The following is a 26982-nucleotide window of genomic DNA, read 5'->3' as shown; positions in this document are numbered from 1 at the left end:
AGACTGCTAAAACCTGTCGTTTCTTTCTCTATAATATCAGCAAAATTCGCCCTTTCCTTTCTGAGCACACTACCAGAACCCTCATCCACACTCTTATCACCTCTCGCTTAGACTATTGCAACTTGCTTCTTACAGGTCTCCCACTTAGCCATCTCTCTCCTCTTCAATCTGTTCAAAATTCTGCTGCACGACTAATATTCCGCCAGTGTCGTTATGCTCATATTAGCCCTCTCCTCAAGTCACTTCACTGGCTTCCTATCCGTTTCCGCATACAGTTCAAACTCCTCTTACTGACCTATAAGTGCATTCACTCTGCAGCTCCTCAGTACCTCTCCACTCTCATCTCTCCCTACATTCCTCCCTGGGAACTCCGTTCACTGGGTAAATCTCTCTTATCTGCACACTTCTCCTCCACTGCTAACTCCAGACTCCGTTCCTTTTATCTTGCTGCACCATATGCCTGGAATAGACTTCTTGAGCCGATACGTCAAGCTCCATCTCTGGCCGTCTTCAAATCTAAGCTAAAAGCTCACCTTTTTGATGCTGCTTTTAACTCCTAAACCTTATTCACTTTGTTCAGAACCCTTATTTTATCATCCTCACTTTAATATTCCCTTATCTCTTGTTTGTTCTGTCTGTCTGTCCTACTTAGATTGTAAGCTCTGTCGAGCAGGGACTGTCTCTTCATGTTCAAGTGTACAGCGCTGCGTACGTCTAGTAGCGCTTTAGAAATGATAATTAGTAGTAGTAGTAATGGTATATGACATGATTTGATATACCATGTTTCTAAGGTACAACTAAAATGGTTTATGTATTATATATAGGTATTTTCTCTGCCTCTAGTGGGCTCCCAATCAAAGTTTTTGTACCTGAGCAATGGAGGGTTAAGTGACTTGCCTTGGGTCAAAAGGAGCTGCAGTGGGAATTGAACCTAGTTCCTCAGATTCTCAGCCCACTGTACTAACCATTAGTCTACTCCTTCTCCTATTCCAAATGGCAGTCTGGCTAGGTCCGGATGATTTATGGGACAACTCCTATTCACATCTGCTGCATCCTTCATCAGTTCTTGTGGACCTCAACATAGCTGGTGCTTCATACATTACTGCTTGCAACCTACGGTACATTTCCAAAAGACACATCAGAATCTTATACACTCTGTCTTTCCTATGGATATGTAGTTTAATATCAAATGAGAAAGTTTAGGGGTCTTTTCTGTTCTTGCAGTGGTAGGATAGTCAGGCAGTCTCATGGCTTTCCCCTTCTTTCAGCTGATGAGAACATTGATGTAACAAGTAATGAACCAGAGCATACTGCTACTGAATATCAGATGTCTACCTGCCATTCCTCTAGTCCTGAGAATGTTTATGAAACATCTGCCCGTCTCCTTTTCATGGCTGTCAAGTGGTCCAAAAACCTCCCTGTCTTCTCCAGTCTTCCTTTCAGGGATCAGGTACATTAATCTATCCATCTAAGAATGATAGATTCACCCAATGCTTTCAAATTGGCAGAAATTTATAAGGTCAAAAGACCTCTTATTTTCTCTCTTTCATAGGTGATCTTGCTGGAAGAAGCCTGGAGTGAGTTGTTTCTTCTCTGTGCCATCCAATGGTCTATGCCCCTAGAAAGCTGTCCACTTCTCTCTGTGCCCGAGTTGTCACCAAACATCCATGGAAAAACAGTGCCATCTGGTGTGGACATTCAGATACTGCGAGAAACAATTGCTCGTTTCAAGTTGCTTAATGTGGACCCTACAGAGTTTGCATGCATGAAAGCCATTGTGCTATTCAAACCAGGTAAACACAGCTACTGGATAATAAAAAGAAAAGGCCTTCCAGTTAATATCCAGTGTTAAGAGATACAACACTCATCATTCTTTTCCTAATTATTCATAGCTGAGTGTTTCTTCATCATGAGGGAGTAAATGACATATAGAGACCGTGGTATACAAAAGGATGTTGATTACCCTAACAAGAAAGGTAACACATCTTATAAGCCAATATTAAATTCAAAGTGGATAATAGCCGCCGGCAGTCAGCATTTTTTTAAAAACTGACCACTGCCCAAATATTCAATGCTGGGCCATATTCAGGTACCAGCATTAATAATCTGGGTATGTGTGAAAAGATGGCACTTAACTGGATACATGCCGATATTCAGCCCTTAAGCGATAAAGTTAAACTGGACAAAGATAGAACTAATATTTATGAAGTCCTATTTGGCCAGCTAATTTAACTAGTTAAGAGCTGAATATCAGCACATATCCAGTTAAGTGCCAGCTCCACCCCCAAACTGCCCACGTACTACCTGGTTTCAGCTTTAGTAGTTAGAAGGGATATTTAGCAGCATTGTCCAGGTAAGTGTCGCCGAATATTGTCTCAGGGACTACTACGCACCAGTTATTCAGTTAACTGGCTTTGACCATCAACCCCCAAATGGCAAAAATGATCATTATCTCTCTTTAGAGTCATCCCTGAATTTGCAGTGTACATGTTGTTGTTTTTTTAAATCTATTTATTAATACTTTTCTAGAACTTCACAACATACCACAGTTAATATTAACTATTCCGCCCTTTCCCCCTCCTAACCCATCACCTCATCCCTGAGACTGAAGTCAGCTTCTTGTGCATGGTTGACATAAGCTCCCATATCTTCCAAAGACTGTCCAGAAAGATGCCGAGTGTTGCTTCAGTTTTTTCCATCACCATTGTAGTGTAAACATCCAGGTAGTATTGCATTATAGGTGGGAGCTCTATACTCCAACAATATCATTGAAAGCATTTATTTGCCACCAAGAATGCCTTTCATAAAAACAGTTTATGAAATTTAGGGCATGCCCCAAACTTTGTAGAATTGTCAAATAGCAATAATTTCAAATCTATAATGGTTGTTAGATACCTAACAATATTTTTTGCACCAATATTTTGTTTTTATTTCAGTGCACATCCTAAATGCAGTCCCCAATGTGTCATATTCCTCATCATATTTATTACAGCCATTGGTACCCATTAGCCAGGTCTGTAAGTCCACCACTGAGGGATGTGATGGTAGAACAGGATCTTATATTGAATATCTTAAAGTGAAACATGAAGCATGGAAAATATCAAGCTGTGTTAGGGCTCTAAGTTGCATTATTTGCCCCTTAACCTCCCCCCCCACACACACACACACACTCACAACTCCCCAATCATAAGGCCCCCATCCTAGGGGTGACATTTTGAGAGGTGGTGCCAGCAAAAGCAGGAGTGACTGGGGATTGCTCCTGCCCAGGACCCACTATACCACTGAATATGGGCTGGGAATGGTAGGTCCTTTAGAGGGTAGGGGTCTGATCAGGGAGGGTTTGTATTCAGTGGGCCATGTGATCAGGGCAGAGTTGTGCTTGAAGGGATACAAGTGCTGCTCTGGGAGTGGGGAAACAGCACCAAAGCCCATTTAAGATGCGGCCCGGGAATATCGGATCATGCATTGAGACCCGATGATCCTGGGCTGCTGGAGCAACATTATTTATTTACTATGATAGTCATCAACCTGAGGTACTGTGATACTGCAGGTTGGTGACTCCTGTGGTAAACCAAGGTGTGATAAAAGTAGGCCTTTTACCGCACCTTGATAACTTTCCCCGTAAATGTCAAAGTGGATATAGACTTAATTACAATTCATAACAGCTCAGGTGAAGGATCAATGTGAGCTCCCTGTTCCACTTTTCCATCACAGAGGCAAGGTAGCAAGGTGGACACAGGCCTGCCAGTGCTTTGTCCAAGCATGAAAGAGACACCTTCCTCTCAACATCTATCAACAGTGTCTGTCAAGCTCTATACTGCTGGAGTACTCAGTGCCACTTGGTCCAAACAAAGGTCATGATACACCCCACCCCACAATTCACAACATCTGCTATGGTCTTCCAACATATCAATACTGCATTCTGGTGTCCTGGGACAAAGTCTGCATTGTTTCTAAGAGGCAATCAAGAAGCTAGATATGAGTTACACTCAGCTCTTCTACACACCCAATGCCATCTTCATAGGAATCAAATTATTGGACTGGAGTAGATCTGCTCAGCAGGGATTAGTAATCGAAAGTATAAAGCATCCCAATGCCGATATTCAATTTAGCTTTTTCAAAACTACAAAATAATCAAAGCACAGAAGTCTCAGTGGTGCCTCGTTTCACACAAGCTACTATTTGTGGCTCGCCTTACTCTTTATTGGCTCCAATTAAAAGTGGTAAGATTATATGCTTAATTTTTTAACCCAATATATATAGATACTAAGTCTTTAAAATATCAACTTATCTTGAACTTGGCTGTCAAAGGACTGACCGACATGATGGGCCGTGTTTCAACTCTGCATCAGGGAAGGTCCAAAATATATATATAACAAAGCTCAAGTTCAATAAAACAAAGGCTATATTATATAAATACAATTAATGATACTTTAAAATATATGCCAGAACCTATATTACGCTGTTAGTGCTGCCATCACAGTGCTTGAATCCTGCTCAAATTGGCGTCGGCATGAAGCCCTTTTAAACAAAAACCACCAATCAAAACCAGACACATCATAGTAAAGACGCCTAATCGAGCTCCAAATTCAAGCCTGTTGGGATTACTGACTTTAACAAAAAAAATCCATCTCTGTTCTTTATAGTTCAACAGTTGACCAGCATTGCCACCCTTCCACCCCATCTGTTTTATCAATTATTCTCCATCTCATATCCATAACCAGATGTTTTTTCTCAAGCCAATGGGCCACTGGTGGGGCTGACAAAACCCCTTTATTGATTCTTGATTTATGCTCATTCAAATGCACATTCACTGGGTGATGTGAACGCTCCACATATAGTAATTTGCAAGGACACTGTATCAGATAAACAGTATTATATGATTCACATGTAGTATTTGAACGCACTATTTTGTATCCAGTATTAATGTCCACCCAGTCCATCCCTTCAATTATCAAGTCACAAAACTGACACTATCCACAATTGGTGTGACTGACCAATTCAGAATCATCATTCGTATAATCAAGCCTTTTATAGTTAAGAATTATCCCCACAGTCTTACCATGTTTATAGGCTATTAATGGAGATGCATTCAAATACTACATGTGAATTATATAATATTGTCTATTTGATACAGGGTCCTTGCAAATTACTGTATATGGGATGTTCACATACAGTAATGGGGTGGGAGGGTGGCATAGGATAGGAGGCAAGGTTCTGGTTTGGATTAGGAATTGGGTTTTGGACAGAAAACAGAGGGTAGGGTTAAATGGTCATTTCTCTCAAAGGAGGAGGGTGAACAGTGGAGTGCCACAGAGATCTGTACTGAGATCGGTGCTATTTAATATATTCATAAATGATATGAAATCAGAATGACGAGTGTGGTGATTAAATTTGCAGATGATACAAAACTATTCAAGGTTGTTAAAACACGTGCAGACTGTGAAATATTGCAGGAAGACCTTAAGAAATTGGAAGACTGGTCATCCAAATGGCTGATGAAATTTAATGTGGACAAATGCAAGGTGATGCACATTGGGAAGAATAATCTGAATCATAGTTCCCTAATGCCAGGGTCCACTTTGGGGGTCCGCACTCAAGAAAAAGATATAGATAATACGCTGAAATCGTCTGCTCAGTGTGCAGTGGCACCAAAAAAAAGCAAACAGGATGCTAGGAATTATTAGGAAAGGGATGGTGAATAAGACTGAAAACACTATAATGCCTTTGTATCACTCCATGGTGCATCTGCACCTTGAGTTTTGTGTTCAGTTCTGGTCGCTGTATCTCAAAAATTTATAGCGGAATTAGAAAAGGTTCAAAGAAGAGTGGCCAAAATGATAAAGGGGTTGGAACTCCTCTCGTATGAGGAAAGGCTAAAGAGGTTAGGGCTCTTTAGCTTGGAAAAGAGACGGATGAGGGGAGATATGATTGAGGTCTACAAAATCCTGAGTGGTGTAGAACGAGTAGAAGTAAATTATTTTTTACTCGTTCCAAAAGTACAAAGACTAGGGGACACTCGAGGAAGTTACATGGAAATATTTTTAAAACAACGAATACTTAAGCTCTGGAACTCTTTGCTGGAGGAGGTGGTGGGAGTGGTGAGTGTGTCTGGCTACTCTTATGTTGTAAACTATAAAGAGCAGAGATGAATTTTTTTGTTAAAGTCAGGACAGGATTGAATTTGGAGTTTGATTGGGTGTCTTTACTGTAATGTGTCTGGTTTTGATTGATGGTTTTGCACCATGAGCTGTTTATTTAAAAGAGTTTCACGCTGGCACCATTTTGAGCAGTATGGTAGGTTGCCACCCAACGTGCTCAAAAGGGCTAAGCAAATCCATTTGTGCCACTTCATGGTGATAGTTTTTGGAGCTAGTTTAAGTCAGTTGGGATTTAGCGCTCTTTATCAGTCCTAAATGTGCGCTGTTAAAGACTTCAGAACGGAGTCCTACTTGAAGGTAGATGCCACTGATGGTGAGGCGAGGTCATGGTGTCTCAGGTACTCATAAGGTGGGGAGGTGTGGCAGGCTTCAAAATGATGCTATTACTCGCTATAATTAGGTACGGTTCCTCATTTAAGTTGCCATTCTTCCATAGTCAGTCATGCAGCAATTGGGGGAGTTTAGATCAGACAAGAGGCCACATTGTAGCTCCCTTGTTGTAGAGTTGTTAATTTCCTTTGTTTGCTGTTTGAAGTATGGTTATAAGTACAGAGCTGAGCAGGACAGGTACTTATGTTTATTTTTTTTTTTTTACAATTTTTATTGGTGACACAAAAAAAACCCACATTACAGCAGTCAACATATAAACATACATAATATAAGCTTCGTATTCAACATCACACAATGAGCATATTCAATTTTTCATTTTATTTCCACTCCCCCCCTTATCCTCCCCCACCCCCTCTACCCTCCCCTACTGGACCTATTAACAGTTCAAAATCCTGCTTCTACCAACTGGCGTAAGAGTGTCCCAGAACGGAGACCATGTTTTGCAGAATTGGTCTCCCCTCTTTGAAGCCAGGTCTCCCACTCTCTTCTTTTCCAACATTGCATCATAGCTCCTCTCCATTGTGGGACTCCAGGCGGCTCTGGCTATAACCATAATTGTGTGATTGTTCGTTTGCCCATCAAGGTCGCCCTTTTCAAAAAAGCTTTCAGCCCCTCGGGTGGCTTTCCTCGGATGTTATAAACCTGAAAGAGTTGACCTGGTGATGGGTGCCACTGTACCTTCCACATCTGGGACACATGACATCCCAGTGTTATCCAGAATTGAAATACCATTGTGCAGAACCAAAACATATGGCCTAGAGAGGCTCCCACATGGCCGCATTTTGGGCAATCATCTGTGGTTCTGATGGTCGCTTTAAAAGCCCTATGTGGCGAGATGTAGAGCCGCAAAACAAATTTATATTGCATTTCCTGCCATGCCACATTCTCTGTCACCTGGTGCACGCCCGTCAGACACAGTTTTATTTGCTCAGAGTTGGGCTTCCACCTCAGTTCTTGGTGCCACTGTTGTGATACACATGTGTAATCTAAAGTCCCCTGTAGGTCTCGAAGGTGGCAATGGAAATAGCGAAGTGGCACTTTTAATTGAGCCTCCAGGGCTAGTAAATCATTCATGGAGTCCCATATTTGCTGCGTAAGGTCTGTTGCAGGTAATGATCTAACATAGTGTTTAAGCTGTATGTATTGAAAATAGTCTTTCTGTCCCAGCCCAAATTCTTCACACAGGGCTCTGAAGGATTTAATAGACCCCGTCTCAGACACTACCTGAAACAAATATTTGATGCCACAAATCTCCCATTTCTTAAACAAAGCGGACCCTCCCCCCTCTGGGAATGCCAAATTACCTTTAATAGGAAGCAGTGGAGTTATTGCTTTATTCCATTTGTACATCCTACCCAGCCATTTCCATGCTTTATGTAAGGGGTTTAGAATATACCCATACTGTCCCAGTGTTGGAAGTTCCCTTGCTGGGGCATGGAGCCAGTAGGCAAATTCCATTGGGGCCATCAGTATGGTTTCCACTCTTGTGCAAGAAAAGAACTCTTTTGATCGAAACCAATCTGACAAGTGCCGCAGGCCACATGCTATCGCTATAAGTTTTAAATCAAGTAGTCCCAATCCCCCCCCCCCCCCCCCCCCCCGAACAGGGCCTCTTGAGATTTTTCAAGCCTGTGCGTGCCCGTTTACCCCGCCATAAGAAAACAGTAAGGGTTCTATAGAGCCACCTCTCCTCTCTGTATCCCAGTATGGCAGGGATCATCTGAAAGATGTATGTCCACCTCAGGAAAATGAACATATTATACATTGCAATTCTCCCTTTTAGTGATAAGGGCAGACCCTGCCAACCGTGCAAAATTTCCTTTGTTCGGGTCTTCAAGGGGCCTATGTTCTCTTTATACAAGTTCGCTAAATCTTTTGGGATGTAGACCCCTAAATACTTAAGGTTACCTGCGGCCCACTGAAAGGGGAATGAGTCTTCCCACCCCACCTTCACCTCCTCCTGAATCGGAAGGGCCAATGATTTATGCAGGTTTAATTGCAAATCCGAAAAAAAACCAAATTCATCTATAACTTCAAGTAAACGTGAAACTGAGGTTTTCAGTTGGGTGAGTGTAAGAAACATATCATCCGCGAAAGCTAGCACTTTTATCAAATGCCTATGGAGTGTGACTCCCCGTATGTCTGGGTCTAGCAGAATCGTTCGTAAGAGAGGTTCCAGGTAGAGAAGAAACAGTATAGGGGATAATGGACATCCCTGCCTTGTGCCCCGTTCTACCCGTAAAGGCCTAGATCTAGTACCATTAATCAGTATTTGTGCGGTGGTGTTATTATAGAGCGTCTGAATTGCTTTTAGAAACCAGCCACGCAGCCCAATATACTCGAGTACTTGAAACAGGTATTCTCCATTAACTTTATCAAAGGCTTTAGCTGCATCTAAGCTAACTAGTAATAGGGGGTCGCCCGTAACTTGTCCATAGGCCACTGCAAGTAGTGGTTTCCGAACCTGCCTTACCGCCTGTCGGCCTTTGACAAACCCCACTTGGTGTTCTCCTATTAGGTATGGAATGTGGGCCGTCAGTCTGTTTGCCAGCACTCTGGATAAGATCTTAACATCTACATTGATGAGGGAGATGGGTCTATAGGACTCCACTTGGTCCTTTGGTTTACCCGGTTTGGGGATTAATGTTATCAGGGCCTCATTCTCCCTTGGTGGAAAAAATCCCCTAGTCACCACTGCCTCAAAGTAATCTACCAAGGGTCCACACAACTGAGGGGTCAACATCTTATAGTACTCATTGGAGAAACCATCGAGCCCTGGGGCTGAGCCCGGCTGTAAAGCTTTTATTACTTTGAGAACCTCTTGCGCTTCAAGTGGTGCTAGCAGCGCTTGGCGGGCTATTTCTGTTAATTGGGGCATTTTTGCATCTTCTACAGTGGTGGAAATAAGTATTTGATCCCTTGCTGATTTTGTAAGTTTGCCCACTGACAAAGACATGAGCAACCCATAATTGAAGGGTAGGTTATTGGTAACAGTGAGAGATAGCACATCACAAATTAAATCCGGAAAATCACATTGTGGAAAGTATATGAATTTATTTGCATTCTGCAGAGGGAAATAAGTATTTAATCCCTCTGGCAAACAAGACCTAATACTTGGTGGCAAAACCCTTGTTGGCAAGCACAGCGGTCAGACGTCTTCTGTAGTTGATGATGAGGTTTGCACACATGTCAGGAGGAATTTTGGTCCACTCCTCTTTGCAGATCATCTCTAAATCATTAAGAGTTCTGGGCTGTCGCTTGGCAACTCGCAGCTTCAGCTCCCTCCATAAGTTTTCAATGGGATTAAGGTCTGGTGACTGGCTAGGCCACCGTAGAAATGAAAGGTCCAAAAAATTCCACAAAAGTCCAACACAAGAGAAAAACGAGTGGAAATACAATTTCAAGAGATCAAACCAAAAAAAGAGATGAAATGCTCCGAAAAATAAAGTTTTTCGGAGCATTTCATCTCTTTTTTGGTTTGATCTCTTGAAATTGTATTTCCACTCGTTTTTCTCTTGTGTTGGACTGGCTAGGCCACTCCATGACCCTAATGTGCTTCTTCCTGAGCCACTCCTTTGTTGCCTTGGCTGTATGTTTTGGGTCATTGTCGTGCTGGAAGACCCAGCCACGACCCATTTTTAAGGCCCAGGGAAGGAGGTTGTCACTCAGAATTGTACGGTACATGGCCCCATCCATTCTCCCATTGATGCGGTGAAGTAGTCCTGTGCCCTTAGTAGAGAAACACCCCCAAAACATAACATTTCCACCTCCATGCTTGACAGTGGGGACGGTGTTCTTTGGGTCATAGGCAGCATTTCTCTTCCTCCAAACACGGCGAGTTGAGTTCATGCCAAAGAGCTCAATTTTTGTCTCATCTGACCACAGCACCTTCTCCCAATCACTCTCGGCATCATCCAGGTGTTCACTGGCAAACTTCAGACGGGCCGTCACATGTGCCTTCCGGAGCAGGGGGACCTTGCGGGCACTGCAGGATTGCAATCCGTTATGTCGTAATGTGTTACCAATGGTTTTCGTGGTGACAGTGGTCCCAGCTGCCTTGAGATCATTGACAAGTTCCCCCCTTGTAGTTGTAGGCTGATTTCTAACCTTCCTCATGATCAAGGATACCCCACGAGGTGAGATTTTGCGTGGAGCCCCAGATCTTTGTCGATTGACAGTCATTTTGTACTTCTTCCATTTTCTTACTATGGCACCAACAGTTGTCTCCTTCTCGCCCAGCGTCTTACTGATGGTTTTGTAGCCCATTCCAGCCTTGTGCAGGTGTATGATCTTGTCCCTGACATCCTTAGACAGCTCCTTGCTCTTGGCCATTTTGTAGAGGTTAGAGTCTGACTGATTCACTGAGTCTGTAGACAGGTGTCTTTCATACAGGTGACCATTGCCGACAGCTGTCTGTCATGCAGGTAACGAGTTGATTTGGAGCATCTACCTGGTCTGTAGGGGCCAGATCTCTTACTGGTTGGTGGGGGATCAAATACTTATTTCCCTCTGCAGAATGCAAATAAATTCATATACTTTCCACAATGTGATTTTCCGGATTTAATTTGTGATGTGCTATCTCTCACTGTTACCAATAACCTACCCTTCAATTATGGGCTGCTCATGTCTTTGTCAGTGGGCAAACTTACAAAATCAGCAAGGGATCAAATACTTATTTCCACTACTGTAGGTAGTCCCGAGTCAGGGGGCTCTGAACCCTATCTTTGGCACTATACGTTTCCCTAAAGTATTCCCGGAATATATTAACTATATCTTGTAACTTAGTTAGCCTGTCCCCCTTAGGGTTTGTTATCACTGGGATAAATCTTTGGGAAGTTTGTGTTTTGGCCACCCTAGCTAGTAATTTACCTGATTTATTCCCAAAGCGTTGGAAGTTCAGCCGCCGAGCCACTAACTGTTTCATAGCTTGCTCATGAATAAGGGAGTTGAGCGCTACCAGGGCTGCTGACATGGAGTCCCTGTTATCTGGAGTGGGGTGTGTTATATATTTTCTCTTTGCTTTCCTATAATCTGCTTCTAGTCGCAAAATGCCCGCCGCTAGTCGTTTTTTCCTAGCACTTTGAAACGCTATCACTTCCCCTCTCATAACCGCCTTGGAGGCTTCCCAGAATAATACAGGTGAGTCACATGAAGGTTGATTCGTGTCCTCATACAGTTTCCAATTTTCCAGTAGGTGGTCTAAAAGTTGTTTGTCTCTATAAAGGTAAGCAGGGAATCTCCAGTGGTTAGTTACCCTCCCTCCCCTCCTTAAATCGAGCTCTACCCATATCATACTATGGTCTGAAATTTCCATGGGACCAATAACGGCCTGCTGGACTTTAAAAAAACCAAGATTGTGATATGAGGATATAGTCAATTCTAGACCAAGATTGGTGAGCCTTGGACTGATGGGTATAGTCTTTTGTGGTAGGGTGGAGAGAACGCCATGGATCAATTAAATACAGGTGTTTACAGAGTGCATATATCCCCCTCCCCTTACTCACCCCTGGAATAGCTGTGGGCGATGATCTATCCAAGGTCGGGTCATGCACTTGATTGAAATCTCCCGCCCACACCCAAGGGGCATCAGTGTATTGCAGCCCTAGCGCTATTAAAGACTGGAAGAAACCTGGGCTGTAAGAATTTGGAGCATATATAGCGCACAAATAGAAGCTCTGACCTTGGTAGTTAACATGTATTAACACTATACGTCCCTCTGTGTCTTTATATATTAGGGCAGTAGTGCAAGGTAACCCTTTGCGCACTAGTATTGCAACCCCGCTTTTCCTATTGCCCGAGGAGAAGTGGCTCTCACCCACCCACTGCTGACAGAGTTTCCCATGCTCTGTGTCTGATAGTTTTGTTTCTTGCAAACATGCAAAATCTATGTTGCGTCGCCATATCTGGGATAGGATCTTATATCGCTTCACTGGCGATGTGATGCCAGAAACATTCCACGACAAGACCCTTATTCCAGAGCAACTAATGTCTCTTCAATTTTGGAGATATTATCAATAATATTTCCTGACTTACCCCCGGGGGCCCAGCCTCTCCCCAGGAGCGTACATGTTGTAGTAGGAGACCAAGATTCGATCTAACTCTCATGTAATTGTAGGTACCAGTAATATCCCCCCCCCCCTTGCCCCTCTAATTATCCTCTCAACTACTCCCTTCAACTTACCCTCCCCCACTCCTATCCCTCCCCCTATCCTCAAGTCTACCCATTTCTTCCCCTCCCCTTCTCCCAAGAAATACCTTGAAAGGGCGTTCCCCATCAAGGCCGAGTCACAATGTGCTGAGTGCCCCACTCCCCCCCGGACCCATCATTATTACATTTAACCTCTGGCAATTGCCATCTTTGAATTTGAGACCTTGAGAGTATTATCAGACCTGGCAAAATGGTCATATCAAGTACAGAGTCTGCTCACCACAGTTCTTTTGATGGAATTTCACATTGGCGTTGCAGGCCCGTGTAGCTCCTGATTGATAAATTGGGTCACTGATTGTTCTGAAGTAAAGGATATCCATTTTCCATCTTTCATGATTTTCAGCGTCGCTGGGTACAGGAGCATAAACCGAGTGTTTTTATCAATTAGAGAGGAGCAAATCGGATGGAATTTTCGTCTCTTCTCCTGCACACTAGCTGAGTAATCCTGGAATATTCTGATTTGGTTGTCCGCATATCTTAAGGTGTCTCTTTTCTGTCGGTACCCCTGTAAAATCTCTTCTTTATGGAGATAGTTGAGAACTTTTATTATGACCACTCTGGGTCTAGATCCAGGCTGACCCGGTCTCCCTAGCATGTGGGCCCGTTCAATACAAAGGTAGCCTCTGCTGTCTGATATGGCGAATTCTTTGGAAAGCCATGCTTCCAGCACTGTGCCCAGGTTTTTGTCCGGTATGGTTTCAGGCAGGCCCACCAGCCTGAGATTGCAGCACCTGGCCCTGTTCTCCAGTTCATCTAGCTTCTCTGCTTGAGCTGTTAGCTGTTGCTTTAAGCTGGTTATATCCGATTCGCGTTGCTGCCACGCATCCTCCAGGTCTGATACTCGTTTTTCGACCTCTGCTGTTCTGCTTGTTATGTCCGCCAATGTGCCATCTATTTTCTCCAATCAGCCCTCTAGTGCGGCGAAACGGGGTTCCAGTGCAGTTCCTACCGCTGCTACCAGTTGTGCGAGTTGTCGGGCAGTAAATTTAGCCTCGCTTCGCGGAGATGCGGTTGCCATCTTGGATTCACTGTTAGCCGCGAGTAGCTTTTCTTTTTCGCTTTTAGAGCTTTTTCTTATGCTTCCGAGCGGCATAGGAACGAGATATTGTTCCATGCACCTTCCTCCGTTCTCCTACAATGCCAGGTCAGTTTTTACAAATTTTCTTGTGGCGGTATAGGTCGGGAACGAGCGGGGCACTCGGAGCACCACAAAAACGCTGTTACTGCTCCCACCGCATCACATGATCTCCAGGTATTTATGTTTAAATCTTTTCTATTATTTCAAAACAAACTTATTGGTATAACAAGTCATCAGATATACATCCAGTGATTCAACTGCTTAAACAATTCCCCCCCCCAACTCCCCTTTCCCCCCAACCCCCCCTTTTTCCCCCTCCCCTTACCACATCCTATGATTAGGTACATTCAGATGGTTCTTTTTCCCTGCGAGGAGACTACTCAACATTATCAATTTAATAGTCTACTACGTGCTGCTGACTGCAATGTGGCCCAAAATCTCTACTAAGTTCTCTGAAATTGTTAGCCTTCCACAGAACAGAAGTTTTTAATCCCACATCTCTCCAACTTCAACAGGTCAATCATATATATCCGCCATTTTTCCAGCATGGGGGCATGTGGTTCTTTCCAGTATAGTAATATGACTTTTTTTTCCCCATTAAAATAGCCTTTTGCAGAAAACACCGAAACTCTGGGCAGATGGGGTTGGAGTATTTATAAATCACAAACAGTAGTAGGGGATGCATCGCCACCTTACGCCTCCAATATCGATGCACTGCACCGAGCACTGATTTCAAAAAGTTAGTAATTCGCAGACAAAGCCAGAACACATGGCTTAGTGTTGCTGGTTCCTACCTGCACTTGGGACAGGCCCCAGATGTCCCGAACCCTGACCGATATGCTCTCGAGGGGGATATAAATAAACGTAATGCAAAGTTATATTATAGTTCCCAATGCTATGGAGAGGGGGAGCTATGATGCAAGCTCAAAACATGCTGCTTAAGTTGATCTTCTGTTATAGCCACTTGTAGCTCAGCAGACCAGACATCCGCAATCTTCTTGTAATCTAAGTCTTCTGTCCTGTCTAATAAGTGTCTAATGTAAGGGAATCACATTTTGTGTCCCCAGTGTTAATGCTGAGTTCAGAGTGTCCTGTACATCTTCACAGAGATTCATCCATCCTAATGTTGTTGTAACAGGAAGTGATTTATACTTGGGAATATTGCTCCAGAGCACTAGCTAATATTTATAAGTTTTAAGATATATATATTGAATAATTCTCCACCAGTTGCCCTATAAGGCAACAAGATTCACAATTGCAATGAATTAAATATTATCTCTGTTGAAATGCAGCATCCTGCGCTGCAAGATTTAAAAGCGTGTACCCAGGACACAAAAGACCATCTATTTAGTTTCAGAAAAGGTTTATTTAATATACAAATCATGTAAATAATATTGCAAGAGGTAGTTTTAAGGATCTTACAGAGAATCTATGCTTAAAGTCAGGCAACAGGTTTAAATCAAAAGTTATGTTACTTACATTCCTTGTTACAAAGCATGAGCGGCATGAGGTAAGCACGTGATTGCAGGAGGAAGGAGAGTCTCTGTAGCAGTGGCAGCAGGATAGAAGAGCTTTGTGTGTGTGGAACAGCTTCTGTCTTTTATACATTACAAGTTGCAGGAGGATATGATCACATGAACCTCAGCACTTGCTTCCTGGTTTGCACTGGATAATGCCAAGGCATTATGGTTAATGTAGTCTGTTCACATGATCACATTATAAGTCTTTCCTTTCTGCATGTGTCCTGGCGTCTTCTTGTCTGATAGCTGATGGGAGGGGGCAGGTATACATCTGATGACAGGCAAATGTTTTGTTTATGGTTTTCCTCTGAGTCCTTTGTCTTCAGTACCTGGATTTACACTTTTCCAGACCCTCTGTCTGCAGTTGTGTTTAATTTCTGCAGAAGTCTTGATGAGCCTTCAAGTATCCACCTAGTCATTCTTTTGCTATCAGTCCTTGTTAGGTGGGAGGAGAAGGAAGCTATATCTGTGAAGCCAGTACCTTTTGTCTCTGTTAAGTGTTTGTAATTGACTAGCCCTGCTATCAGAAGTTCCCAGGAAAAGGGGGGGGGGGGGACGGACTTGTCATGAAAGCCAGTTTCATTGCTGTAGTTCCAATACGTTTTTTAAAGCTGTATTTTTATATTGATATATATTTTTAGCTGATTCAGCACAATTAATAACTCTGACAATTAAACTTATATCATGCTACATTGTCACATAATGGTGCAGTTGATGGTAAGCAAAAAGATTATTCTGTGGCAGTACGAATTCACTCCACAAATCTGCAAAGGATTTCAATTTCCCCTCCTCGTTAAGTAATTGACTTAGATAATGGATTCCCGCTTTCCTCCAGAGGGTGAATACCATAGAAGACATGCCCCCTGGAAAGTCCGGATTATGCCAAAGGGCCAGGCATGGCGTAGCCGCCGCTGAAAAGCCATGGCGCCGGCATAGCCATCTCCAGGCTGCTCTCGCTGAAAGAAAAAGTGGGTTATGATGCCAAGCCATGCCTGCTTTACCTGGAATAGTATGTAACAGCCAGCTGAGGTGCACCGTGGGGGAGAGTGCCGCCTCAAAAGACGTGGCCGAAAAGACTGCATTCCCAATAGCCAATCACACATATGTCTCATGGAACATGCTACAGTTAGATGTCTCACATTCAACAGTCCCAACCCCCTGTGTTCTCTAGTCTTTTGTAATATTGCTATGGGGAGTCTAGGGCGCTTACCCCTCCACAAGAAAACATGAAGTGCCTTATTTAACACCCACTCTTCCTTCCTTTGTAGAAACAGGGGCAGCATTTGGAACACATAAAGCCAGCAGGGAACCAGCATCATGTTAACCAACGCTATCTAGCTTATTTTGGAAAGGGAAGGACGCCCATCTTCTGACACAAATCGGGAGATGGGCGTCCTTCTCCCGAGGTCGCCCAAATCGGCATAATTGAAAGCCAATTTTTTTGCGTCCTCAACTGCTTTCCGTCACAGGGACGACCAAAGTTCATGGGGGTGTGTCGGCAGTGTACATAAGGCGGTATGAGGGCATGGTTAAGAGGTGGGCGTCCTCGGCAGATAATGGAAAAAAAGAAGGGCGTCCTTCACGAGCATTTGGTTGACTTTACTTGGTCCCTTTTTTTTCACGACCAAGCCTCGAAAAGGTGCACGAACTGACCAGATGACCACCGGAGGGAATCAGGGATGACCTCCCCTTACTCCCCCCCAGTGGTCACCAACCCCCTTCCACCCAAAAAAAGAAATGTAAAAACATTTTTTACAGCCTCTATGCCAGCCTCAACTGTCATACCTAGCTCCATCACAGCAGTATGCAGGTCCCTGGAGCAGTTTTTAGTGGGTGCAGGGCACTTCAGGCAGGCGGACCCAGGCCCATCCACCCCCCCACCCCCACGTTACACTTGTGGTGGTAAATGTGAGCCCTCTAAAACCCACCCGAAACCCACTGTATCCACATGTAGATGCCCCCCTTCATCCCTAAGGGCTATGGTAGTGGTGTACAGTTGTGGGGAGTGGGTTAGGGGGCTCAGCACCCAAGGTAAGGGAACTGTGCACCTGGGAGCAATTTGTGAAGTCCACTGCAGTGCCCCCTAGGGTGCACGGTTGGTGTCCTGGCATGTGAGGAGGACCAGTGCACTATGAATGCTGGCTCCTCCCATGACCAAAGGACTTGGATTTGGTCATTTTTGAGATGGTCATCCTCGGTTTCCATTATGACCGAAAACCGGGGACGACCATCTCTAAGCACGACCTAAGGATGACCATCTCTAAGGTCGACCTAAAGGTTGAGATTTGGGCGTCCCCGACCGTATTATCGAAACGAAAGATGGACATCCATCTTGTTTCGACAATACGGGTTTCCCCGTCCCTTTGCCAGAACGTCCTTAGAGATGGTTGGCCCCGTTTGATTATGCCCCTCCACGCGTCCCATCAAAGAGAGGGGGCATTCATTCCAGAGCTGTAACTGGTGTTTAGTGTACGTCAGTAAGGGACAGGTATTTATGAGACAATGGAGAGAATTGACCTTAAACACTCCTTGGGTTCCTCTATTAGGCTGCCATTCTTCCATAGTTAGTCATGCAGCTTTGAATGGACAGGCCACAGTGTAGCTCTCATGGTTACAAATCCAGATTATTCTCTTATTCAAGTTGCAGGATTGGAATTACTGCAGGCAATACAGAGAGGAGGAGGTGGTAATCTGAGCAATTCAAAGGGACATCATTGACCTTAAGCACACCTTGGCATGTGGCCAGGGGAAATGCTATTACAGTGCTGTTTGAGTATTGTGATCAAGGCTTCCAGCAATAGAGAAACAAATGGCTGTACTTAGCACTTCTATGTGAATTTCTTTGGAGACTTAATGCACAGGAGGTTGATGGTTGACTTTAGTTTTAAGGAATCTAACAGATTCAGAATTTTAGAAATAGTTATGTAGATAAAATAAAACTTTAACTCACAGATTGTGATTACCTACAGCCTGTTATTATCAGTAGTTATTTTCAGGCCCAGCTGGTGTACTTAAGTACATAAGCACTGCCACGCTGGGAAAAGACCAAAGGTCCATCAAACCCAGCACTCTGTCTCCGACAGCGGCCAATCCAGGCCCCAAGAACCTGGCAAAAACCCAAAATTTAATAATGATCAATGGACTTTTCCTTCAGGAATCTGTCTAGACCCCCTTTAAACTCAGCAAGGCTAGCTACCGTCACTACCTTCTCTGGCAATGAGTTCCAGAGCCTAACTACGCTCTGAGTAAAGAAACATTTTCTGCGATTTGTTTTAAACCTACCACATTCTAATTTCATCTTGTGACCCCTGGTTCTATTATTGTTAGAAAGTGTAAACAAATGCTTCACATCAGTCCGCTCTACCCCACTCATTATTTTGTAGACCTCTATCATATCACCCCTCAGCCGCTTTTCTCCAGGCTAAAGAGTCCTAGCCATATTAACCTCTCCTCATAGGGTAGTTGTCCCATCCCTTTTATCATTTTTGTCACCCTTCTCTGCATCTTCTCCAATTCCTTTATATCTTTTTTGAGATGAAGCGACCAGAACTGAACACAATACTCCAGGTGCAGTCGCACCATGGAGCGATATAACGGCATTATAACATCCTCATGCTTATTTTCCATCCCTTTTCTAATAATACTCAACATTCTGTTCGCCTTCTTAGCTGCTGCAGCACATTGATTTCAACATGCTCCATTTTTAGTTCTCTCAGATCCAGTGACAACTGCTCCATCAACCAAGCCTTCAGTCACCTCGGCAGGTCCACATCCTTCACTGATTCTGGAATCCTCCTGAATCTCAGGTTACTACAACATGACTTATTCTTGATATCTTTCAGTTTTTCTCCTTGCATCTGCATTGTTTTCCTCAGTGCTTCAAGCTCTGTGCATGCTCCATGGAAGCAATTTTCCAGTGTGGAGACTTTGCTCCACCTCATTCATCCATTTGCTAACTTCAGTCAATGAGCACCAAGACCAATTCAATTTGGTGAGATATTTTCTCAAATTTGTTGATTAAGGCCTTCACTACTGTCATAGATAATCAATGCCTCTTCCACTCTTACTGGTGTGCTTCCTTTGGGCCCATCTGCTATTTTGTTATCATACTACTACTACTACTTAACATTTCTAGAGCGCTACTAGGGTTACGCAGCGCTGCACAAATTAACAAATAAGGACAGTCCCTGTTCAGAAGAGCTTACAATCTAAAGGACGAAATGTCAAGTTGGGGTAGTTAAGATTTCCTGAGAAGAGTCCATTGATCATACGGTCTTAGCTTATTCTTGTCTTGTTTTTTTCAGATTTGGATGACATTGTTCTTTCTGATTTACTAAGGTAGGGCATCGGGGTGATTCAGTTTTTTTTATTTGTATTTTTAAGAGAAATCCAAGTACAAATAGCAACTTAAAAGAATAACACATTCCCAGTAACATGTACTTAAAGACCTTTTAAACTATATCTTCACCATCCCACCTCACTCCTCCTCCTCCCTTCAGAAATAGGGCAGTATAATTTCAAACCCCTGAGGTCACTGTACTGAGCAATTTTCAAGATGAGGAGCAGCCTCCAGAGAGGTGAAAGAACATGTCTTTCTCCTCTCACTGCATCAAGTAATCCTCATAAACTCTGTGCATTTTTGATTTAAGAATGAAGGGGATTGTCAGTCAGATATTCAAAGGGACACAAAGGTTTAGCAGCAGCTGCTAAATGTCTAAGTCCTCCTATCCATGAATTTTCAGCAGCATTATACAGATAGAGAATCTGAAACTTCCCTCCAATTGTGTTTCCAGGGAGGAATGATGGTGTTTCACTCAGTTATATGGATAGCAACGAGATTAAACCACTATCTCCTAGATTCTATAAACAGTACACAAATTTGTGCATGCAAAATTGCCCTCTATCCTGAGATGCATGTGCAACTAAATTAACATTAATTGGCAACAATTTGGACATGCACTTGCGCCTTGCTATGCTCTATTCTATAAAGATCCACATGCAAATCCTATAGGGTGCAACTCAAAAGGGGGCGTGGCAATAGGGGGCATGGGCAAGTTAGGGGCATTCACTAAAGATGTGCACAGTATTACTGAATACCGGGGATCTGAGCCTAAATTATGCACCAGGATTTACACCAGGTTTCAGTTGGTGCAAATCCTTGTGCCCAAAGTTTGGCTTGGAAATCCTCTCTAAGCACTATTCTTTGAATGGCGCCCAACTCAGAAAGCCATTTATAAAATAGCACTCCACACAGATTTTTTTCAGCACCGTCTGCTGCGTACTGTGTACTGAATCTAGTCTTATCTGTATAGCTAAGTGGTTCAATTTAGGACAGAAAAAAATGCTGTCCTATCTTAAACTGCATAGCTATAGGTACAGGACTAGATTCTATATTTCAAGCCTAAAAAATCCATATCAAAATGAAATTTGACTAAGCATATTCTGTAAAGTATGCCTTAATTTAGACATACTTTAAAGAAAAAAAACCTAAATTTCCGTGCATATATAGAATACGCCAAGCGCTATTTCACGTGACTAAATTGAGTCATAGGCATACTTGGTGTAAATCCCAACGAGTAAATCATACATGGAGTGAGTGTATTCTATAACCACGCGCATAGATTTTAGGAACAACCATGGCCACGCCCACTTTTCAACTACACCACTTAGAATTTATGTGCACCACATTTCAGAATAATGTGAATTCCAATTAATGCTGGTAATTGGTTGTTAATATCCAATTATCAGTGCTGAATAGCTTGTTAACCAATTAGCTTATGCACACTGTTACGGAATACACTTCAATTTCCATGCAGAAATCTCAGCGCAATTTATGGAATCCCATGGATGATTACTGAATATCACTGCTATATTTATAGATCCCAGCAGTGAGCACTCTCCATGTATATTCAGTGTTGCCACCTATAAAGACAGCTGTGCTGAATATATTTGTTAAACAGTTGCCTCTGGCATAGGAGGCAACTTTTCAAAATGATTGGAGGTGCTGAATTTTTTTTTTTTTTTTTTTTACAGGTGGTGCATTCCCCCCTCCCCCTCCCCCCTATGAACACTGCAGTAGTAGCTGCCAGATTTTTTGAGACCAAGACTAAATTTAGTGGCAGTCGCAGACAGACAGAATAAGGCTTTGGAATTTAAAAGCTTACTTTAAAATAAATAAAGTTATAAACAGCCAACAAGTGCTTTTTGGCCTGAAAACAAACCACCTTGACCCAACCCGACAGCAGCGCGGAGGAGGGAAAAGTAAAAGTTACTTTGCTTCTTGACTTCAGCTTTTTAGAGTTGTCTGGGCTGGCACCTTTCCCTGTACTTCTCTGGCTCGCTCTCTGCCCTTCTTCAATATTCCGGGCCGCCGGCAGCATCAACGCGCCGGTAAGCACACACCTTCGGCACTCCGGAAGCTCTCCCTCTGTTGCAGCATCCCGCCTATGCGGGACAGGAAACTGTAACAGAGGGAAATCTTCCGGGCCACCGAAGGCAGTGTGCTTACTGCACTGTCTGAGACACTGCTGGCGGGCCCGGAACAATGAAGGACAGCTGTGCAGGGCAGGGAGCTGAATGGTGCATGCAGGGACTGGAGTGGGAGCCAGGAGGACAGGCACTCTATGCCCACGCGCAGCAGCACCACCAGCCCACCACTGCCTCAATTGGGCTGTAACTAAACAACTTGCAAACACTGACTGAAGTAAGCACACACTACCTTCGGCGACGGCGGCTCCGGAAGCTCCTCTGTTGCAGCATGATTATCCCGCCTATGTGGGACAGGAAACTGTAACAGAGCCAGAGGGAAAGCTTCTGACCGCCGAAAGCAGTGTGCTTACTGCACTGACACGGAGAGTCACTGACGGCTGTCCGGAACATTGAAGGAGATAGAAGCGGACGGACAGCACAGTGGTGCAGGGCAGTGAGTCAGGACAGTGCAGGGAGCGGGACCGGGCGGGAGGGACTTTATGCCCATGCCACTGCCTAATTATTGGGGGTGCTTGGGCACCCACAGCACCCAAGGAGTTGGCGCCTATGGCCTCTGGGTGTCAGTATTGACCAGAGAATGTGCACCTATGCTACCAAGGTGAAGGCACAGACCTATATTATCTTGAGACTTGTTTTTCAGTAATTCTATGAGATCATGACAAGTTCCCCTTTTCCTGCAGTTACTGTGCATTAATAGTCAGAATGGATGTACAGTAACTATAAAGCCTCTGTGTTAACTGTTAGAAGCATGCCCAAAATTATCCCATACAGTTCGTGCAGAGGCAATACACATACCATGCATTAAATGCATTGCAAATCATGCAGATGTGCATAATGCTACATATTGAAGTGGCATTTTCTAATCCGTATTATTTGTTGCATTGAGTCAATATGTGGTACCATGCTACATGTTACTCATAAGGTACAGTCCAAATTCTATCCAATCCCCTGCCCTACTTTGCAGTTAATGTGGGTATGTACTATGTTTGCATGTGCTAATCCTTGCACTAACTGTATATAAAATAATGAGTAGAGTGGAACAGGTGGATATGAAGCGTCTGTTCATGCTTTCCAAAAATACTAGGACTAGGGAGCATGCGATGAAACTACAGTATAGTAAATTTAAAACAAATCGGAGAAAATTTTTCTACACCCAACGCGTAATTAAACTCTGGAATTCGTTGCTGGAGAACGTGGTGAAGGTCGTTAGCCTGGCAGAGTTTAAAAGGGGGTTAGACGGTTTCCTAAAGGACAAGTCCATAAACCGCTACTAAATGGACTTGGGAAAAATCCACAATTCCAGGAATAACATGTATAGAATGTTTGTACGTTTGGGAAGCTTGTCAGGTGCCCTTGGCCTGGATTGGCCGCTGTTGTGGACAGGATGCTGGTCTTTTCCCAGTGTGGCATTACTTATGTACTTATGTACAGTGTTTCCCAAGTCCAGTACTGGAGTAGCCCTCGCCAGTGAGGTTTTCAAGATATCCACAATGAATATGCATGAAAGAGAATTGCATATAATGGAGGCAGTGTATGCAAATCAAGTTCATGCATATTCATTATGGATATCCTTAATACCTGACTGGCAGGGGGTACTGCAGAACTAGACTTGGGAAACACTGGTTTAACATACTTTAATAAAAGGAGACCCAAGCTTCTTAGCCTTTCTGTTTCTGTTTTATAAAATATTTTTGATAACTTAAAATGTATTTTGTTAAGGTTTGCATAGCAGTAGCACAGATATGGTAAACTAGTCGTGAAATTATTTCTCTACAACAGTGCATACAGTGCCCGCATTCATACTGCAATATTAGAATATATATATAAGAAAGGGAAAGTGAAAACACATATAAGCACTTGCATCAGTTATTTGTATTTGAGGTAGCTATACATTTTCATGAGTTCATTTGTGATTTCCTTCCTTGTTATAGAAACCAGAGGTCTGAAAGACCCAGAGCAAGTGGAGAACTTGCAGGATCAGTCACAGATGATGCTGGTTCAGCACTGCAGGACACATTATCCCAGCCAACCTGTCAGGTGAGTCAACTTTGACCTTTGCTACATGGATATCTCAAAGAAAATGGAATGCTTAAATTGGGCAAGTCATTTAACCATCCATTGCCACAGGCACGAACTTAAATTGTGAGTTCTCTAGCTAGAGGGAAATGACTAATGTACCTGAATGCAACTCACCTTGAGCTACTGCTGAAAAGGTGTAAGCTAAATCCAAATAAAGAAAATAAAGAAATTCAATGTAGAATGTACCCATCGACAAACAGGAATGAAATTGGCACACAAATGGATGACATCATCTGATGGGCAGTGGGACAGAACTACTCGCCTAAAGCTCAGAAGTTTAGTTTTGACACATATACTAAATGTTTCTTGTAACTTGGTCCTGACCATGATCAGAAAATCAGTAAATAATGTGGTCAAATGTCACCAAGAGCATGAAGAGACCATTTAAATAACCTATGAGAACATTCAGATGCAGAAAAACTGCTACTCCTAGAAAAATCTTGTAAAAAAATAAAATAAAATGACTTCTGTTCAGAAACAATCGACTCCTATTCAGATAGTATAGAATCTTCCATGGAGAAGCCATTAACCTCCAGGCTCAGCGATCCTAAGAGTCCAGTTGCCCAAAGGACCAGTTGCTCTTTAGATATCCAGTACAGTACAGCTGCTTCTAGAGTGCCTGTGAATGTTTGAGGCTACTTGCATCAACTTCAACCAAAGTACTGATGAAGTGTGAGCATACCAATATATTCTCCAATCAATAAGAGGAGCAGAAATATCAGTTCAGTGCCAGTACCTCTTTCTTTTGAGTTGCCTAATATTGCACAATCCTCTTTGCTACAGTCTATGCCTAATATACCAGTGTTTTGTTTTGTTTTTTTGTTACATTTGTACCCCGCGCTTTCCCCACTCATGGCAGACTCAATGCGGCTTACAGGGGAGCAATGGAGGATTAAGTGACTTGCCCAGAGTCACAAGGAGCTGCCTGTGCCTGAAGTGGGAATCAAACTCAGGTCCTCAGGACCAAAGTCCACCACCCTAACCACAGTAGCAGATGAGCCTTTCTTGTCAACATCTTTCTTGCTTTCTGAACATTCTCACTGTTTTCTTCAAGCATTGTCTCACTCTTTTGAGTTTTGGAACTGAGTAACTGAGAAGACTACTGAATGAAGGAATGGTCACGCTTGCTCAGAATTTTACACGACAGTTCTGAGCTCTAATAGAGCAGTTCCATTCCAGTACCACTGGATGACATCATCCACGTGTGTGCCTTATCAATCCTGCTGTCTACAGAACACCCTTATTATAGGTCAGCAACACTGTGATACCATTTTCATCTAGAATCCACAAGGCATAGAGCATTTTGTTGCACTACCCCTTTCTTGTGGAACTACTTCCCTGTTTCTGTGAGCGCTGAGCCTTCTTATGCAAGATTTAAACATGTGTTAAAAACTCACCTTTTCTCACAAGCTTTTTGAGGTTTCATCAGCTTGACAGTACATAGCTAGTGTGAGTAGCTAGCAAACTACTTTTAATCACTCCTGTTTTACATCACTCTTACTTTTCTGATTTTCTCTTTACTATCTGTATTTGTAGTTCTTTTCCTCTTCCGATTTAAAATTATATTTTGTAATTGTTAACCACTTTGACTGTTTGAGAAAGGTGGAATATAAAGTACTCAACAAAAAAACTTTGTTTTATCTATATTCTGGCAACAAAACTGTAAACAAAAAGAAACCAATTGTGTATTTTTAACCTATCATTCCAATTTTTGTTCAAGGCAGTTTTCATTTTTCAGATATGTTTCTGTAGAGCAGACTGAAACATCTATTTTCAATATCATCAGTCCAGATGTTGCTCTTCTCATTCATCAGTGTATATAACAGTATTGCATCTGTAATGGTTTCACATCTAGCAGGGTATCCAGTAGCAGAAATTCTAGTTCTGGTCTGAGGTTTAGCCATGTGCTTAGCAGCAGGGTATTTTGCTGTGGAAATACACCTTGGGACATAGCTGAAATGGAAGACCTATTTAGTACTCTGCATAAACAATATCACAGTGGTTAAAACATATGATAAAGTAATAATATTTTTCATTATTTTTAGGGCTGCATTTCGATTACAATTTTAATTGTGACTGTATGATTAAAGGTATGTTTTTCATTTAGTTTTGTTCCCACTGCAGCTGCTTGTGACTGTGGGCAAGTCATATAATTCTCCGTTGCCCAGAGTCACAAGAAGCTGCAGTGGAAACAAAAATTAAAATAAAACAACATACTGTTAATTGTGCAATTAATTGTGTGATCTATCGCAATTACAAATTTTAATCAAAATGCAGCCCTAAAAAAATTAAAGAATAAACAGTAATGAAAAGATAAATACAAAATATAAACTGAAAAAAAATTACAAATTAAAGAATCTTAAAACTGCATGCAGAAAAGCTATAAACAACCTTACAGTTTTTACAACCTACTTCAGAAATGCACCCGAATTATTTTCTCTTTTTTGCAGGTTTGGGAAGCTGTTGTTGCTTCTACCTTCCTTGAGGTTTATATCCTCAGACCAGATTGAATTGCTCTTCTTCCACAAAACTATTGGGAACACACCCATGGAGAAACTGCTCTGCGACATGTTTAAAAACTAAATTCTCCCTCCCATTCAACAATCCCTTGAAAAACAGAGAGAAATTATAGAGGAGGTCATTTTAGAAGTAACTATATGCATAAATAGCAGCATTTACATATGTAGATCAGCTAACATGTAAACAGCAATTCAGAAGGCTGTAATTTACATGTATGTTAGAATGCAGTGAGTTCAAGAGAGTGAGGTATTAATATATTTTGGCAAGTCAAAGATTTATATGTGTATCTTCCATTTTATAATAGTAATGCATATATTTAAACAAAATTTTGCTGTTGGGTTTTGCATCAGCAAGGTGCACATAAAGTTATACATATTTAAAAAGTACTTGTTTTGACAAATGAGAGATTAAGGGAATAGTTTCCTTAATTCCCAGTTTTTAAATTTTGCTTCAAAATTAAAAAAAAAAATAAAGCTTTTTCCAGCTTTCCTAGTTTCATTGCCGGGAATTATATATGGAATATGTCGAGTAATACAA

At 42.6% G+C, this 26982-nt stretch overlaps 1 protein-coding gene across 1 annotated transcript in view; it reads left to right on the top strand.

Moving 5' to 3' along the window:
* The window catches only part of NR2E3 (nuclear receptor subfamily 2 group E member 3), an 86171-nt gene extending 59663 nt beyond the window's left edge, over nt 1-26508 (top strand). Inside the window, exons 8-11 of the mRNA XM_030191541.1 lie at nt 1269-1450; nt 1553-1793; nt 23778-23883; nt 26376-26508. Of these exons, the coding sequence (XP_030047401.1) occupies nt 1269-1450; nt 1553-1793; nt 23778-23883; nt 26376-26508 (662 nt within the window). The remainder of the gene's footprint in view (nt 1-1268; nt 1451-1552; nt 1794-23777; nt 23884-26375) is intronic.
* The last annotated feature ends 474 nt before the right edge of the window (nt 26509-26982 follow it).

This window comes from Microcaecilia unicolor, chromosome 1, assembly GCF_901765095.1.
Source record: "Microcaecilia unicolor chromosome 1, aMicUni1.1, whole genome shotgun sequence".
Taxonomy (NCBI): domain Eukaryota; kingdom Metazoa; phylum Chordata; class Amphibia; order Gymnophiona; family Siphonopidae; genus Microcaecilia; species Microcaecilia unicolor.
The sequence above is the reverse complement of the archived record's forward strand: the minus strand, read 5'-3'. Positions and strand labels throughout refer to the sequence as shown.